Below are 18,438 nucleotides of genomic sequence, written 5' to 3' on the forward strand. Positions count from 1 at the left end.
TTTGGAATCATCACGGGGCCACTGGGACATATCGAATGCATGGTGGAAAACTGGATTGTTTGTACAGTGGCTAAGCTAACTGAAATACTTAGTGGATCGAGGGAGTGAAAGATCTTTGTGTGTGCTTTTGGTATTTAAGGACATGATTTAATGAACTCTGTGTATGTACAAGATGGTGCTGATGAAGGTTGTACATGTTTTCTCACATGTCTGTTTGGAGATGTGCACATGGCTTCCAGCGTGCACACTTTTTCTTCCACATGTGCTCACTACTATCTCAATAACTACCTTAATAATGAATACAATCTGTCCTTTCAGATCCACGAACGGCTGCAGCACTATGAAGAGAGCAAGCCCGCCCCTGTCCTGGAAGGAGCTGCACCTCTGGCACGTGACGTAAGTGTTTTAAAAAACATGTTTAAACTGATCGATCTTTTTATTGGCTGGGAGGCAAATGAATCGATTAAAGGAACCTTTGGTGAACAGTGTCTGTCTAGATGGGTTTCGGTTAATGGAGGTTTAATTTATTGACTAACATAAAATGACACTTCAACCCTCGTCTGGCCCCGGCCGTACTGTCTAGAACTCCCAGCAAGTGACTGCCACCGCTCAAGTGAAACCAGCATGGCCAGTGCCGTTGGTGTAAGCAAGTGAGACACACCACATCATCAATAAATAGTTCAAATGATGGCCACTGATCTAGAACTGTATGGTTTTTATGGCTGACTTGTATCCTTCTCCCTGTTGGAAAACCGTTTTCCTCTTCTGGCTGACTTCCAAACATCTTAATACAAACTCTGCTGTTACTTGGACAGATCACTTGGTGCCATCAGAGAGCATTGGTCTGCATTTTATTCCTGCAGGGTCAGATACGAAAAATACAAACACAGAGAAAGGGTTCATCAGTGTCAAGTGGCTTTCATGTCAGTTTTTACTGTGTGGGATGGCTTGCTGCTCCTTTCCACACTACAACCAAGTCCAGGAGGATCTTCCATAAATCAGTGATGCTCTCAGAGCTCCCATTGTTTCCAGGTTTAACTGACTGTTTTCTTTAGTTCTTGAGATTCTCATTGGAAAATGATCTGGTACAATAGAAGATTTATCAAAGGGCAGGTGCCAGTAGGTGGGAGTTCTAGGCCACATGACAAAGTGTGGCCTTGCCTCCAGCTGCGATTTACCTTATTTAAGACAAGATGAAGCTGCAGATAAATCCTGTAACTGAAAGAGCTGCATTTTTATGTCTTAATACAATATGATACAAATAGAAGATACACCAACATAACTTCTTTAGATAAAGCATAACTAGTATGTTTATCTCTCTAAATGCAAGTCCTCTATTCATTACTGACACAAAGCACACCTTGCAGAGTTGAACTGTTAATTACAAACCTCTACCATTGGTTTTTCATTATACAGACTGCTGTTGTCTTCTTGTCGAAGCATTGAATGTTCACATGCACACCTGAAAAAGAGAAGCATGCTTAATGGTCTGAGCACAGTTGTGTGAACATTGTGTCCTTGACTATTTTCAGGTGTCTGATGAGCTGGAAGGCAAATCAGCCAGTCAGGATGTCAAAGAGCTTCTTAAACTGCTGGCAAACCCACATGTAAAGGTGAGTAAAGGATTTGCTTATTTTGTACTGAGCAGGTTTTAACAAACTAAAACCACATATTCTCTTTGTGGAGGATTGTATTATTCCATCCAAAAAACAGCAAAGCATTTGGCAATTCTGGCTCTGGATCTTTGCTGTTTGCACAGCAGCCACATTAAAGCGTTACAATCATCGTGCTGTACACAAAATAACACGCCTGTTAGATCCAGGCCTTGTCTCGTTTTCTTGGCTGCCGTTGCTGACCTCGTTAGCCAGATGCAGACAGCTACAAATAAATTTACACATTTTTATTTTCTAATGCATAACTGGGGCCATCCATCAGGGCCTCCAGGTGTCTCAGCCAGACAGAGCTGCCTTCACGACGGCAGGATAGAAGCAGAGTTGGACAGGCTCCGTTTTTAATGCGCTGTCGTCATGCTTGTTTGGGCTCTGCCAGAAACAACAGCTCTCTAGTTCTCCCCCAACATAGCACACACACACACACTTACAGTACATGCAAATATTTAATACCTATCAGTGTCAAACAGCAGGAATTCAAGAGATGGTGGTTCCCAAACATGGATTTTTCAATGTCTGAGCTGGTAATTATGATTCATTTCCTAAATTCTCCAAACACATTAAGAACAACTACATTAATCTGTTCAAAGACAAGTGTGGAGCATGTGTTTTTTACAGGTGCTATAGGTACAGACACACATATTTCACCAGGCAGCACATATTTTAGACATAGAATCAGCAACTCCACACACACCTCCAGCAAACTGGTACTCATTTGGCTCATTACTATGTTTTTCCCCTGCACCTAACACATATAATTGCTGCTGTAGTTGTGCAGTGGTCTCTCAGCTCCAGTGCAGAATGGGGTCAGCCAAGCAATTCCCCACCAAACAATGGAAAATGTTCTTTCTGCTACTGCTTCCTCCATTGCTGGCTGGTGAATTTTGGCAGACGGTGTAGCAGCACAAGCCAAAGAAGACAAGCTGGAGAGGAGTGGCATTTTATCTCTGAACTAGGATCAAAACCAACCATTTTTAAAGATTTCCTGGCTGTGAGATTTTCTTTACATGTGTTATTCATTTGGGATTCTCTTGATCGAAAGAAGTTATTATTTTTAGTTATAATAAGGTAATACAGACTCTTTGCCTTCCAAAGACTACTCACATAGCTCCAGTTGTGTCTCCTCCTCTCATCTGCTCCCAGTTAGCAACATCTTGAATGCTGTACTGCAGCATGCTCCCATGTCATAAAACACACTGCTTCTCTTCTCACCATATCCTTCTCTTTCTTCCCTGTTTCTCTTGCTCTCCACCCCTCTACTTTTGTCTGGCACTTTGGTTGGAAGATGTTTTTCTCAATTTTTCCCCCCCTCTAAACCACAGAAAAAGCAGCACGCATCTAGCTGCATCTTGGTCCGGACACGCGGTTGTTAAATACTTTGAAAAATGAATGTCTCCTGAATGGCATCATTCCCGTCTGCGTCCCGTCTCTTTTTATGCCTGCTCGTGAAAGTGTGAAATATCTGAGCTGAGAACTTTGCTTTTGAGTCTTCACCACCTTACCCTGCAAAGTGTGGATTTTGTGGTGGTCACATTTGCAGCTCTTGCTGAGCAATGGTGCAGGGCGAGCCTGGGTTGCCTTTAATCAGAGAGATGTATGGAGGGAGAGCACGGGCCTAATGGCAATTAATGCTTGTTCATCTACAAGCTCTGGCCTTGAATGCTTTCAAATCCATCACCCAGCACATGAGGGAGACAACCCAATTCATAACCATCCTCCCTGCAGTCTGCAGTGTCTCTGTCCTGCTTAAAAAAGGAAGTGATAGATCGGACTCTTAATAGCATGCATGGCCATACTTTATTTAGCTAAGTGGACTGGGGTAAAGTTGAGGCCTTCGTGGCTTGACAGATAACCCTTGCCTGTTTTGTGTTTCCTCCCATAAATCCTATTTTCTCCTTTTTCTAGAGCCTCCTGTCCGTCCACGACGCAGTTGCCCAAAAGAAGTATGACCCCGAACTACCTCCGCTGCCTGAAGACATCGATGACGATGAAGATTCTGTGAAAATTATAAGATTGGTCAAGAACAAGGAGCCACTGGTAAGTAACTTAACAATCATCCTGTGTGCAGTATCTATCTGTCTCTACGCCTTAATTTTCATCTTTACAGTGATTTTAGGTCATTGCTGTTTGACTTGCACATCATAATGTCATAAAGGTAGAAATGCTGTTATAATGACTATTTTTCTTTTATAGGGAGCAACAATAAGACGTGATGAGAGCACAGGTGCCATCATTGTGGCCCGGATCATGAAGGGAGGGCCAGCTGACAGAAGTGGTTGGTTCCAGCCTTTTTCTCTCTTTTATAAGTTTGCCTGTGTGTGTGTGTGTGTGTGTGTGTGTGTGTGTGTGTGTGTGTGTGTGTGTACTCGATTCTACTCAGTTTTCTGTCATTTTCTGTCACTGTGTAGCACCTCAGTTTACATGGGGTCGTTATAGCAACTCATTTAAAAGTCCCATGATGTCATTTGTATGCAACACAAACCCAGCACACAACAGTGGACATGGAGGCGTTGGTATACCTGTCCGATCACACTGTTGGTTTTTCTGCACCCATTTCCCTGGATGCCGTGTTTCAAAAAGGGCAGTTTTGATGTTTGTGAAGGAATCACTTTCATGACTCATCAAGTGACATAATTGACTGGCATCACATGGTGGCATGGAGTCTGTTGACGTCACAGTTTCAGATCAACTCAGGTTGCTCAAAACGACTGCTCTAGTAGGTATCAGGTGCTGCCATCTAATAGAAAACCCTAAAAAACAGAGTCAAGTCAAGATGAGCAAAGTAGATACTAGTGGAAAAGAGCCATACAAGTCTGTAGTGTGGAATATATTGGGATTGCACAGAATTTAGTACCTCGCTTACATCAGGGCGTTAAAATAATAGAATGCCAGAATGACTGCAAATTAGTAACGTCTGTTTATGTGTGGCAGGTTTAATTCATGTAGGGGATGAACTGAAGGAGGTCAATGGAATCCCTGTGGACGACAAGAAACCAGAGGAAATCATTCGTATTCTGGTAAGTCTTGTCTTTCTATGGACGTTTGTGAGACTGAAGGTTTTTCAGCTCCACTCCCTTGGTACCAGCCTTTGTTTATAATGACAGAAACCTCCCCTTATCAACTCATCCACGACCCAGGCCTCCCATTGCCGTGTTGATGGCCGATAGATCACATGCAGAGTCTCTGTGGATGAGGCTGATGATGTGTAGTTCCTCCACGCAGCTTTGGTCACAGGCCTAAATGAGCTCTGTCATGTGCCTGGGATCTTAAACTCTTAAGGCCTTCTCAGACACAAAAGTCTTTGAGCTCTCAACACTCCTCCTTTACACCCCTGCACTGTACTCCCTAATTCTGTCAAGAATGGTTATACTATCCCACTAAACCTTCCTTTGTTGAAAAATCAATGCTTGACGCTATGTCACTGTAACTAGATTAGGTCTCTTATAAAATACTTAAAAGGATAGGAAAACTATCCTTTACAATTACTCCAACTTCTGTTCCTACATTATTTAGGCACAGTCACAAGGAGCCATTACCTTTAAAGTTGTCCCTGGTGCAAAGGACGAGGCATCTATCAAGGAGCCACAGGTAGGTCCTGTCTTTCTCTGTTATTTGGTTTATCCACTTGTTAAGTGATTTAGACCCTTTGATAGTGGAAAGTCATTGAAAGACCATCTTGGCCATCACTTGCAGCGTTTACCATCGATTGCTGTAATCTTTTGAGAATAATCACTCTGAGCTTTGGTGAATCACCTTTAACCATGATGACAATGTTTTAGAAAGAAAACATTTTATATACAACATAGTGAACTTGTTCCTGTTGTGTCTTCAATCCTCCTCTTTGTTTTCTTGCCTTTCCCTCATGATGATGTACAGATGTTTGTGAAGGCGCTCTTTGACTACGACCCAAAAGATGACAACACCATCCCATGTAAGGAAGCTGGTTTGGCCTTCAAGAAGGGTTGCATCCTACAGATCATGAGCCAAGATGATGCAACCTGGTGGCAGGCCAAACACGAGGGCGACACAAATCCTCGTGCTGGCTTAATACCATCCAAACAGTTCCAGGAGAGGTGAGAAACACAAGGCTGACCTTATTGGCTCCAGTGCTGTCACTGTCATAGATGTTCCATCTTCTTTCTCTCCCTCTTTAATCCATGTATTCTTGCTTCACTCTGCCAAAGTAGTCTGGGTTTCCACACATTTTCTGGTCCAAAGTGAGTAATGACAGAAAATGATAGCGCTGGTACCAATCCACATTGAACTGCAAGTGGATGGAAAACACACACCAGACCTACACAGAGAAAGAGGAAGGCTGAAGAGTAAAGGGATCGAGTAGAACATTTTATATTCAGGTTTATTATTCTACTTTTTTCAATAGAAAGATGTTCTGTTCTTCACCTCCTCAATCTTTGGTTTCACCAGTCTCAGCTGACAGAATAGAAATGAAGGATATTGTAGAGCAGGGTTTCTGTAGCATAGCAGAGTGTTTATTATTCCCAGAGTGACCATGAAAACTGATGGTTTTCTTTTTTCTGTTCTTTCCTTTTTCTTCTCTTTCTTTATCCATCTTTTTGCTTTCAGGAGACTTGCATTTCAGCAACCTGTTACGACTCTTTCGTCCCTAAGGAGGTCTACTAGACGATCATGTAAGCATATATTATTTGCTGTGTTAGCGACTAATAAACCACAACAAGACAGTTGTCTTTAACAGGTGGATGGGAGGAAGAGAAGAATGGCAAAAGTGAGGAATGCTGGTCAGGACAGTTTGTGGAGTTCATTTCTGAAACAGACTCATCCTTCTGCTGATTCCACCACTGGAGTCTTTCGTGTAGTTGTGTAGTTCATGCTGGTCGTCTGGAGAAGCAATTTAGATTTATCTTTGTTTTCATTTTCCTTCCTGTCTGCTCAATGTTTCTCCCTCTAAATTTCTATCCAGAGTCTGTTCCATGTGTCTTCTACAGCCTCTTTGTGTGTTGTTCACTAAGTCCACAGCATGTCTTTTATCCTGCCTTCCTTTGCTCCCCCCAACCGGTCACGGCAGATGGCCGCCCGTCCCTAAACCTGGCTCTGCCAGAGGTTTCTTCCTGTTAAAAGGGAGTTTTTCCTTCCCAATGTTACCAAAGTGCTTGCTCATAGGGGGTCATATGATTGTTGTTGTAGTCACGCAGGAGCTTTAATATGAATTAGGAGAGGGTTTGCCCTCTGGCTGTTACTCTAGCTAAAGAGATGATTGATTTTCTAAAAGCTGTGCATAATGCAGATAGCAAAGATAAAAGACAAGTTCATGTGAACTGGTATTGTCACTTGGCTGCCTGGCTTCTAATTTGGATAATCACTTATACTCTTGGGGTGATGATGATGAGGGTAATAACAAGGATGGTTTTGATGGCAGCCTGTTATTCAGCAATTGTCCGTGATTGACTCCAACTGCAGAGTTCAACTCCTTATCATCACTGCCGGAAAAGAGAATGAAGACAAACAGTATTACAGTATTATTACATTATTACCCAGATTTTTCCAATGTAAACATTCCTGGCAGCTCACCCATGGACTTGATAAAGGTGGACTAATCATACATCTTTATGGCAGTTTTCATCACATTCTTTCTTTAAGGTTTAGTTTCAAATAAATTAGATAATTAAATCTGGCTAAACTCTTATTCACAGTACAGTAATTCTCATCCTTCTTAAAACCACATTTTGAGGTCGCTGTCCCAACTTAAGATGCCACATTAGAGCAGGAAGAGGGCAACATCAGTGGGAAAACTGACCTGGCCACTGACATTTGAAACAAGATGTCAGATAAAGGTACACACACTTCAGAACAGCTGCCGCTCTCGTGCCTGATGCGTCTAGCCTACAAACAACCTTGCACAGATAGGTCTTGACTGTTGTTTTGGTTAGACATTAATTCTGGACATGCTGAACAACACTCTGGAAAATGAATGCAGTGATGTAAGGTGAGCTTCATACTGTTAAATACTTACAGAGGACTGTATCAGTATTACAATATCAATCATTTGGAGGCTTATGAATCTAAATGGCTTTTTTCCCCTCTGTAAATAGTGACTGCACCACAGACATGTACCGCAGATTGTGTATCACTAGGTAACAATGGATATACATTTCTATCAAAATAGGAGCAAATAGAAAGTAAATGTTTGTTATATTCTCATAAAACCTGAACTCAAGCTCCACTTACTGGTGTTTTTGTAACCTTTTAGTAGCAGCATGGCTTATGAAGGGTTTCTGTACGTGTTCTTTTTAAACCCAACCTTAAAAAAAGAAAGAAGTTAAGGATAAGATTTCCTCAATGAGTTCCATCAATTTATGTCATGACAGCTGAGTGTACTGCAACTTCCTCTCAGGAAGACCTGACGAGTGTTTCAGAACCAAGTGGAACTTGAGTTATTTTATTATTTGAAACGTAGATAGTTAAACTAGTGATACCATTAGAGTGATACTGGGAGTTACAGTGTAGTGGTCAAGCTCGGTATTTTTCACAAACATTACAAAACTGAAGAGAATTGTTTGCTTTTTCAGTGTTTTGTGAGAAATGACTGAATTGAACCTGCATAGGATGTTTGTGGATGTGGCACTCAGCTTTAAAATGTTTTATAATGTTCTCTCTGTTGTCTTTTGCTCTGCTTTTCTAAGATGATGTGACAGTAGAGTTTGGTAGGTTTCTTCTTATATTTCTTCCTCATCCCTGAGTTATGTTTACTTTCCTAATCTAATATTTTGTTTAGTATTACCTAATTTCCATTCCTTGCTTCTCTTGCACTCAAAGCTGAAGAGATTGAAGGTACTACTTTTCTGACATCCTCCACCGAGTAGGACTTTACTAACCCAACCATCTGTGATTGGTTCCCCTTCATGCTATTTGTGTGTAATGAGGTCCACTTCTTACCTCATCTCCCCAATTGACCCATTAAAGCTATTCACCATTTAAGAGTAACATTAGTTGTCACAGTCAATGGTTCCTCATAGATTTTATTGACTTTAACATTTTACAAAGCCTCATCTTTCCTCGACTCATTTTCACAAATGTGGACATCATTTTTGAGAATCATCCCGTCACAAATAATATTTGTTGGACTCAGTCACAGCACAAACTGATTCACTGTCTCCAAGAATCGTCCAACACCACAGCCAAGAATGTAGTGGCCTGTAAGGCTAAATGGGGCTTAGTCAGTTAGCTGGGACCATCAACATTTTTCAGCATTGTTAGTTCTGTAAAGAAAAAGAGAGTATTTTGTTTATTTTGGTCAACTTTAGCTGCTCACTAGATGGAGGTTATATGTAACCTGTCCTTGAATTTACCTCTACATGCGTGGCTGTCATTCTGGGCAAAGGCCAATATTTAAAAATAACGAACACACTATAAAATGTAACTCAAGCAAAATTTACCCCAAACCTCTCTGATCACTCTCTTCTTAACAGCACCTGTGTGTTTTCCCCTTTATCATATTTAGAGGGCCGCAGCTCATTTCTGACTATTCTATTTAACTTGATGTTGTGGTTCTCTTTTGGCTCCTTTCTTTTCATCACCAGAGGATGCTGATTATAGTGGTGGATTTCACCTAGGTGAGAGATTGTCTTCTTTTGTCTTCTTGCCTTTTCCTGCCAGATGTGGTCATTTCACTGTTACAATAAATATGAGGACAGTGGCCAAGTACAAGTTTTGTTTTTTCCACATGAATCCTTCATATATCATCTTCTAAGAACTATTAAGTCATACATGTTTCACGGGACGGAACAGTTGTTCATACCTTTGACCTGTTCTTCTAACTCACAGAGCACTTGTGGGGCAAATAATTCACTTCTTAAACCTTCTTACATAATTCACTTTTTGGACTTTAATAGTTTTGTACTTTCTCACTGTGCTGTGCTATTTGTGCTCCCATGCTGACAGCATGAGTGCACTGGCAGATCATGTCATGGATTTGCAGTATGTAGTTATCCTGTTCTGCCTCTGCTGTGGGTCTGAGGACTTCTTTGAGAGGTTCTGGTTGGAGTTGGCTTAAAAGAAAGGTTTGTGTGCTTCGCTGCATTGTGGAGGTCCGGATGAAGGCCGGTCTTGCTGATGTGGTTCCAGTCAGACTTAATGACAATTACCATGACCCACTTTGGTTCTGCAACCACTTTAATTCCAGAGAGCTGCTTCCAAATCCCTGTCTTGTACAGAAAATGTTTCCCATCGTGTTTTTATTACCACTGTCATTTGCACATTTAGACTCCAGATTTCACAGGATATCCAGAGCACACGCAAGTTTATAAATACTACATTTGAGTCATGTCTGCCAAGCTCAATCAGGGTCACTCCCAAAGCCGAACTCTGCCAAACATTATTCCATTTTTTTGCCCAAAAAAGTCCAGCACCTTGAGTCCAGCAGCCAAGAACGAGGTTTAAATGAAATGAGAGAACCTCGGGAGAAGAAGTAAAAAATAGTGAGTTATAATAACATCTTCTCTATGAGAGTACTTGCTGCATGGCTTTTCAGCCTGTTGGATGTGGTTGTATGATTTAAAGTTGGCCTGTCCCTAAAAGTTTGAAATCTTAGAACTTACAGATGCTTTTGCAATGCTGCTGAGGTTGCATGGGGAAATAAAGGAGTGGGAGGGGGCGGCAGTTGTTGTCCTTAGTTTTTGGTTTGTTTTCTCCCCATGCCTCTCAATGATGCAACGTCTGTAACTTCCATTGCCAGAGTCATTCTTGAGCACAACTTTGGGATGAACAGATTCCTGATTTTACAGCCTGCAAACTTGAGAATGATATCTCCTTAGTAAGCACTGTTTAGAGGCTACTTCGTTACTGTACTTAAGTAGAACCTTCAGGTATCTGTACTTTACCTGAGTATTTACTCTTATTCTCTACATTTTTGCACAAATATCATTTTTAAAACAGGCTCGTTACTCTAGACTCAACAGTATCAGCTGAAATTGAGTCGGAAAAAATGCGTTTGTCTGTATGTTTTAGTCAGCTTGTAGCTAGTGTTACAAAAGAGGAATGAGTATAAAGGGAGTAACCTTGCTTCACAACATAATGTTTCTACAACATTTCTATCAGCTCAACAAACATCAGCAGACTCAAGCTGTTTGTGTGCTGTTCGTCTCAGTGTGTTGCTAGTTAAAGGTCCAGCTGCTGTATTTCACAAGGAGAGAAAAGAAAGAGAGCTAACTTCACTCAGAGACGGAGAAAGATAAGAAAGTCAGGTCAGGAGAGAAAGAGTAGAGATTATTTTTAAAGCTGATCTCTGCTCTGGGACATTTAATGACCTGCAGATTTAAAGGTTACATGTCAAAATTTTTAATCACATATCACATATGTGTTTTGACAAATGGTCTATTTTCATTGTGTGAGTATACTAACTTTGTCTTTCTATAATATCATATTTGCAGAATAAACAGGTTAGCTTGCATTAATGTGGTGAAATCACAGTAAAGCTCTGTGTTGGGCTGATACAGAGCAGCTGTGGGGGTCAGTGTTAGGTTACATCAAGTGTAGAGATTAATTTACATTTAAGCTGATGACGCTTAGATTCATTCACTGATTTCAATCTTTACACCAACTTTCTGTTTTCATTTAACTGTTTGTTTGTGGAAGTAAAGTCGCTTCCTGTATGTATCTGTGTGTAAGTGTGCGTCGTCCCAGCTTGTGTTAAATATGCTCATCTTTTTCCTTCACGTTTTTGCACTTCTACTTTACTGAAGGGGCTTTGAATCAAAGTAGAGATCGGAACTTTGTGCCAGTTCCTTTCTTTTTACTAACTTGTTCGTGTTTGGATCATCTTATGAGGCTTTCCAGAACAAATGAGCAAGCTTCGTTTACCCATACCTGACTTGTTCTAAAATTTGGAGCACATTCATTGTCATCCTCTCTGTGTAATACAGTTTCCACTGGTATGGAAGACAGGATGGTTGTTGTTGTTGTTGTTGTTGTTGTTGTGTAATTAGTTACCTGTGTTATTTTAGTGAGTGTGTCAGCGGGTGCAAGAGGAGAGAGGGACTGTATTTTGGATGATGATAGACCTATGATGAGTTTTCACCTGTTTGATGTCACCTGGGGAAAGTAATGTTTGTGTGGAGGTGTTTGCCAAGATCCTGAAACAACTATAAATTGAAGTCCACAGTATTTGTATGTGTACATACGGTTGTGCTGGATTTTACACTACTGACAAAGAATTTTCTTTTTTTGTATTGATTGATCTGTTTCTTCTGTCTCCTCTTTTGGCTCATGCTGACCTCCAGCTGGGTTCAGGAGAAGCTTTCGCCTCAGCAGGAGAGACAGAAAGACCACCAAGTCCATGTACGAGGCGAAGAAGAGTGAAATGTACGACATGGCTGACGTGCCCACATACGAGGAAGTCGTCCCGTACCGCAGGCAAAGGGGAGACAAACACAGGCTGGTGGTGCTAGTAGGTGAGTAAAGAGAAATTTAAGTTCTCAAACTCTGATGTCGCTGCTTACCTCACACACTGTTGCTGTTAGGATACCGAATTTAATGAAAATCCTCACCTTCAATCTCATTGTCACATAGAGACGACAGAAACAATAAAGGTGGCCCAGCTCTGCAAGAGAGAAGCTGAATATTATGTTTCTCTATCATCTGTTCCTAAGAAGTGAATATGAATAACCAGAAAGTAACTTTAGATCTTTTGGATACAAATTTTCATTAGTTCATCATTTGATCCTATTAGACATTTGAATTTATATTCTCATCATTAGTGTTTGAGGTCTTGAGTTAACCTCGGCAACTCTAACCACCAAGTACAGACGAAAGAAAGTTTGAATGTCTCATATCATGTTATGGATGTGATAATAACGTGATGAGGAGTTTGGCAGAGTTTATAATTAGATGTTTGTGTGTAGGACCCACAGGTGTCGGCTTGAGTGAACTGAAGAAGAAACTGTTGATCTCTGACCCCCAGCACTTCAGTGTGACCATTCCACGTAAGTGTCCTGTAAAAGAGACATTGGGTGTCAGTGTGACTACCTGTGTAAATAAAGGTTAAATTAAAAAAAAGGAAAAAAGATAACTTCACTCTTCTGATTTAAGCCCACCAAACTTTGGCTGAACAGTACAGTTCATTTGTCTTTCGCTCTGCATATTTCTTTGTTCTTATCTCTGCGTCTTATATGTGAATGTGTGCTTTATACTAGTTAATAGAATAGAAGTTAATTCGCTGACCATTAAATGTGGTGTTCCCAACAATCTCTTTTCTCTTTGTTTCATCCCAAAGAAACCTTTAAACATTTGTGTGCCGAAACTAAAGTTTCTGTCTTTCTTCCGTTCTGTGCTTTATCTTGAATTGAGGATGCAACATAAATGAAATAAAATAAAATGTAATAAAAACGTGGCTGTATTATTCTCACTGTTCTCACTATTTGAAATATTTCTTTACATAGAGAGATTTTTTTAATTATTGAAAAAAAAAACTTTTATAACCAAGTTTTATGACTTTATTGTCTTCCCCCAGCCAAAGTCTGACACTTGAAATGTCCCCGGTATTAAAATCCCATTGGCGTGGCCTTTTTCTCTCCACACAGCCTGTTAATTGTTCTCAAATGTGACCTGTGCTGCTGTTGTTTAATAGAGCCCAGACAGTCTGATTCAGACCCGTATAGGAAACGTATGGCACAGGTCCTGGCTCTCATTGAGAGGAAGGAGAATCGGAAAGTGTCTCGTCTCGCTCTTTTTGAATGTTTGATCGCTGCCAGTGGACACATGGATATGTTTAACACTTGCTGTTGTTTCGGGTTAAGCCCAAAAGTGTTGCTTCTTTTTGTCAATTTGAAAACCGGAGCTTTGGAGACCACCGGCTCTCTCTCTGTCTCTCTGCTTGTTGCACACAAGGAGCATTGCACTATTCATTGCAATGACTCACAGGCATCACTCCCTCTCTTTCCATCTTCATCTTCTTTCACTCAGACACCAGTCGACCCAAGAAGAACCAGGAGACCGATGGTGTGGATTACCACTTCATCTCCAAGCAGCTCTTTGAGACGGACATCCAAAACAACAAGTAAGCAAAACTGATGAATTCAATCACAACACACATTCAGACTTTATGCAGCAGAGATGAACAATTGATATTCATACTCTGGCCAAAACAAAAGTACTTTTTCCCTGGGAAAAAAAAGAGAACAACTTTTTTGGATATCCTGCTGTGTGTAGATTATATGTTTGTACGTCTCTATTTCAAACGGCCTTTCTTTAATGTTTACTACAATGGAGAGAACAATTCTGAATTGTTTTGGTTTATCACCATTTCTCAAAACTCTAATCTCAGAAATCACAGTGATTGTAGAAAATTAATTATAAAAATGAAAGTTGAAAGTTGCTGTTTAAAAAAAAAAAATCCTGCTCTTATGAGGATATATAAAAAAATCTTAAAAGCACAAATTAACATATCTAATACAGTGGAAAAAGGTTTGTTTGTTTTATGTAAACTAGTTTAAAAATGTCCTCCTGATGCTCATTTCAAGATCTATATTTTCTTTCTTGGACAATATATGCAGTTAAAAATAATCCTTGTCTCGTCACAGTCTAAAAGAACCTCTTTTAGCTCAGGTACAAGGCCTGAGCTTTAACTCAGATTACAGTAATTACTCTTCTAAAAACTGACATAATTATTTGAAACTTTGTCCATGTGTCCATCCAAAGATGTGCGTTCGTGCTTTTTCTCATCACTCTTCTTTTCATGTCTCAGGTTCATTGAGCATGGCGAGTACAAAGGGAATTTCTACGGCACAAGTCTGGACTCGATACGTTCAATCCTCTCAAAGAAGAAAGTGTGCCTGCTGGATGTCCAGCCTCATGTGAGTGACACCTTCTTTCTCACCATCCCTGTACTGTATTCTTAGCCTGTTTTGGAAACTACCTGTCTCAGAAGCAGATCGCCCTGTTACTTTATTTGAAGATTTCCTCTTTGGCTTATGTCACCATAAACCTCCACAGTAATGCCATTTCTCAGTTATTGACCAACTGAGTGAATGATGGAAGCTGTTTCCCAGTGGTTCCGCTGCTGCCTCTCCATTAAGTTTTTTATCCATCTTGTTGTGAGTTGTGGGTCTTGACCCACTGCTATTAGCATAGCAAGAAGGTCAGATGATCATGCCAGAACCAGACACCAGACACCACCTCTAATCAAATCTCATCTCTCTCATACCTCTGAAGGGCCTTTCACATTGGGCGCACCTACCACGAGCTGGAGCGAGTGGCCTAAAATTTGTCTTGCAGTGGTTGTTGCGCTCTTGTACGTCGAAAACTCGATGGACCAGCTATTTCTCATCCATAAAAAAGAAAGCTTTGGCACTGTCCCCACAAGTGAACACTTGTGTTGTTTCCTCCCAAAGTCTCAGTATGCATGTCAACTTGTGTCATGAAGTTTGTTGAACTCGGAAACACTCACAATCAACTTTTCCTCCTTGTTTTCATTCATTGTGTGGTTGAACTTAGTAGGGCTGTTTGCTTCGTTTCTGTTGGTCGTGCGACGGTACGTCGCAGCAGTCAAAGTTTAACCAAGTTTAACCCAGTTAAACGTTGACCCTTGCATGCAAGAGTACTCTTACCGGCGCACTTGCTCTTTAAAACTGTTATTGAGTGGCGCAAGCAATAGAAACAAATGGGTTTCAGAGCTCTGCACTTGCCATATCCTATGTGAAAGGCCCTTGAGGTACCAGATTGGCATGTTATTTCAGAAAACTGTCACCACAAAGAAGAGACAGACACAAAGATCAGACATAAATAAAAACATATATATCCTCCAATATCTTCCAAAAGAATTTAAAAGCTGTGATGAGTTAGTGTGAGTAGTCTTTATCCCTCAGATTGGTGTTTGTGAGTCATTTTTAAATGACAAAAACTATAAACATGATTTCAAAGTTCTAGATTCACTCAGAATGATGGGAAGTCATCTGCTCTGTGGTCATTATTTATTGTTCTGTCCAACTAATAAGTCATTTATGCAAAGACTTCTTCATTCTAGAGAGGTCAATAAGTTAAAAGGTAATTTAAGATTTAATGCTTCAGCAAAACAGAAATATATTCGGTTTACAATGAGAGAATGGAAGAAAAGCCTCAACTTTTCATGTCTGAGGAACTTAAGGCAGAAAATGTCTTTGCTTAAAAATAGAAGGAAGATTTTAATTTTTAATATCTTCTCGATTGGAAATCAGCAGACTGAATCTGTTAAACTGGACTTTGTGACAACCCCATAATCCAGTTCATATCACTATTACAAGTGGACCATGAATTGGCAACCTTTTTTTTTTCAGGATTATATTTTTAAACGTTTTGTCTATTAATTTTTTCACAGTCTGTTTATACCATACGTGACACACTTTGTGATTACGTCTTAATGTGCTGCCAAATGCCTAACTCCTTTTTCTCTGCATCCACTTTTATTCTTTTCAGCTAATAAAGCATCTTCGAACAGCAGAGTTTAAACCTTTCGTTGTGTTCGTGAAGCCCCCGACCGTCGACAGACTGAGAGAGACCAGAAAGAAAACCCAAATTATATCAGGCAAAGACGACAAGGACTCCACCAAACCCTTCACGGTAAAAACTTATTTCTAGTGTGTGGGTTGTACATGGCTGATAGTTTATATCGTATGTTAATCAGATATTACCTCCCTGCTTAAGTTGAGATAGAAAAGCAAGAGGAAATTGTTACTGTGTAACTGTGACTTGGTCGGGTTTAAATGTATCTTTCTCTCTGTCCACACGACCTGTTTTATGTGATTTGTTCTGATGTATTTTTTGCTTGAGGTACATCGTGATGCTTGGTTGATTCAAACAGATGTTTTCAAAGTGCAGCCTTGGGGCAAATGGCCGTTCTGAAGACCAACAAGGAACGAATACAATCCTGTACATTTCATTCAAGCACGGTTCACGTGATACTGTGAAATAAAAATATTTCTCTTCAGTTTCAACAGCTCTATTTGAGCTAATATAGCAGTTAAACCTTCCTAAAGTTGTCAAATCAAGCATAGCATTACTTCAGGCAGGACATGCAGTCAAATTAAGCTGCAATTCCAGCAGATCTTAATTCCACATCAGTTGATGACTCCACTGATACATTTCTAGTCATAGCTCTATCAACTCTATACTGACACCAGAATGGACCATAGAGAAATTACAAACTGGTACAAATTAATTTCCCAAACACAACCCCATAAAAATTAAAAGCCTGGTAGTCAGACCCGATCTGAAATGACCTGAAAATAAGCAGTCTCTGGCAATTATATTACGATGAACTACAAGTCACACACATGCAATCTGCAGTGATACAGTCACAGGACTTTAGTTGACCTCTGTAGAACAACTGGCAATATTTCAGGGCTTCTGGTATAGGCAGCAGACATCTGAGCCAAAGGGGTCATTGTTTAGGAATGTAGAAAACTTTTGAAAGCTAATAAAAAGCTAATTTGTCATCAGTCGATAGCCAGTGGTTTCATTTCCACATGTGTTGATTTACCTTTAACTCACATGTCAAATCAAAAGGTCAAACATTACTCTGTTTAAAAAAGTTACAACACATATGCCCAGAGCTGATAGTTAGTCAAGTCATATTCACACAAAATATAATAGGATCCGACTTATTGAGGCATAATTTAGTGCATTTATGGGTAATAAGTGTTGAGGAAAATGCTAGAGTACAATACACTTTCACCTAGAACATGCAGTGAATTTATGGTTGAAGGTCAGCTTGTTAAACCTTGATACAGACACAGCATCAGCTTATATTATTCACACAGGTAAACATAATTCTGTCTCAGTCCGCTCCTTATTTCCCAGCTGGGTCTTGAGAACAATAAGCTTTAGTTGTCAGAAGCAATCTGGTTGTGAACAGTCTGTTGCAGTTTTAACGTCCCTTTATTAGCTTCTGTTATTCTCTCATGTAATACAAATATACTTCTATAAAGCTGTGTGACAGCGGGCTGTATTTCAACCAGCTAACAAACAAAGTCTCTGTGTAAATGTTCATGTACACTGACAGACCCAAACCCATCTTATATTTACTATTAAATGAAGGGAAGCTGTTGTTGGGCAAGTCGTCCCAGACATTTTCAATCCAACGCTAGCTGTATTTTTCTTTGCAAGAGACAGGTCTGCTTTAATGATAAAGGCCGAGGAACAGTCGTCTCATTGTTTCAGTCGAGCTGGCTGGAAGCGTGATGTGAATACAAGCAAAACAATCTGATGTAATGCAAAATCCCAGCTGTAATGTGGTTAGCATAGAAACTGGCACCCAATCTGAAAGAACCACAGGCATTTCAAAGTGATTTGAGGAAATCTCTTTGGTTTCTGACACTTTTTTAAAACGCAAAGACAGGTGGGTTTTATTGGCACAACAAAGCAGGTGTCCAGCAGAGAACGTGGTTGCTTGTAAAAGAGGATACTGAGGCTGACACGTGCTGCTTCATGCCACTGAAATGCGTAAAGATTTATAGTCCTGTAAGGTAAAAGCAACAAATGTATAAAGGCTACAAATAAAAGAATTACAATAAAAACAGAGGGAACGTTCACCTAAACTGTGACTCAGTATTTAGTTGCTGTGCAATGAAATTTATCTATGCTGTTACAAAGTACTTAAACAGGCACAAGATGCTACATAACTTCTTGTGGAAATTAGGCCACCTAGTGGGAATAAACGAGTCCCGGGTGTGCTTTTTCTCAAGTTTGGTCCCCCAGAAGAGGCATCATCCTAAACCAATCTTTTCTTTTTAAGTTCTCTGATTTTCTATTCATCTTCCAAACC

The 18,438-nt window shown here is 40.2% G+C and overlaps 1 protein-coding gene across 8 annotated transcripts in view; it reads left to right on the plus strand.

Annotated features, from left to right (window-relative positions):
• mpp7a (MAGUK p55 scaffold protein 7a) overlaps nucleotides 1-18,438 on the plus strand; it is a 63,830-nt gene that overhangs the window by 42,666 nt on the left and 2,726 nt on the right. For 3 of the 8 annotated variants that reach the window (XM_076887937.1, XM_076887938.1, XM_076887944.1), the window contains 17 exons: nucleotides 319-396; nucleotides 1,533-1,613; nucleotides 3,576-3,707; nucleotides 3,864-3,945; nucleotides 4,602-4,687; nucleotides 5,184-5,258; nucleotides 5,547-5,743; nucleotides 6,255-6,319; nucleotides 7,739-7,780; nucleotides 8,330-8,350; nucleotides 8,463-8,477; nucleotides 9,227-9,259; nucleotides 11,924-12,094; nucleotides 12,545-12,625; nucleotides 13,605-13,698; nucleotides 14,386-14,494; nucleotides 16,092-16,235. In XM_076887937.1, coding sequence (XP_076744052.1) covers nucleotides 319-396; nucleotides 1,533-1,613; nucleotides 3,576-3,707; nucleotides 3,864-3,945; nucleotides 4,602-4,687; nucleotides 5,184-5,258; nucleotides 5,547-5,743; nucleotides 6,255-6,319; nucleotides 7,739-7,780; nucleotides 8,330-8,350; nucleotides 8,463-8,477; nucleotides 9,227-9,259; nucleotides 11,924-12,094; nucleotides 12,545-12,625; nucleotides 13,605-13,698; nucleotides 14,386-14,494; nucleotides 16,092-16,235 — 1,506 coding nt within the window. The remainder of the gene's footprint in view (nucleotides 1-318; nucleotides 397-1,532; nucleotides 1,614-3,575; nucleotides 3,708-3,863; nucleotides 3,946-4,601; nucleotides 4,688-5,183; nucleotides 5,259-5,546; nucleotides 5,744-6,254; nucleotides 6,320-7,738; nucleotides 7,781-8,329; nucleotides 8,351-8,462; nucleotides 8,478-9,226; nucleotides 9,260-11,923; nucleotides 12,095-12,544; nucleotides 12,626-13,604; nucleotides 13,699-14,385; nucleotides 14,495-16,091; nucleotides 16,236-18,438) is intronic. The other 5 variants (XM_076887942.1, XM_076887943.1, XM_076887939.1 and 2 more) reach the window with 4 other exon arrangements.

The sequence above is a fragment of the Maylandia zebra genome, linkage group LG9 (assembly GCF_041146795.1).
Source record: "Maylandia zebra isolate NMK-2024a linkage group LG9, Mzebra_GT3a, whole genome shotgun sequence".
Taxonomy (NCBI): domain Eukaryota; kingdom Metazoa; phylum Chordata; class Actinopteri; order Cichliformes; family Cichlidae; genus Maylandia; species Maylandia zebra.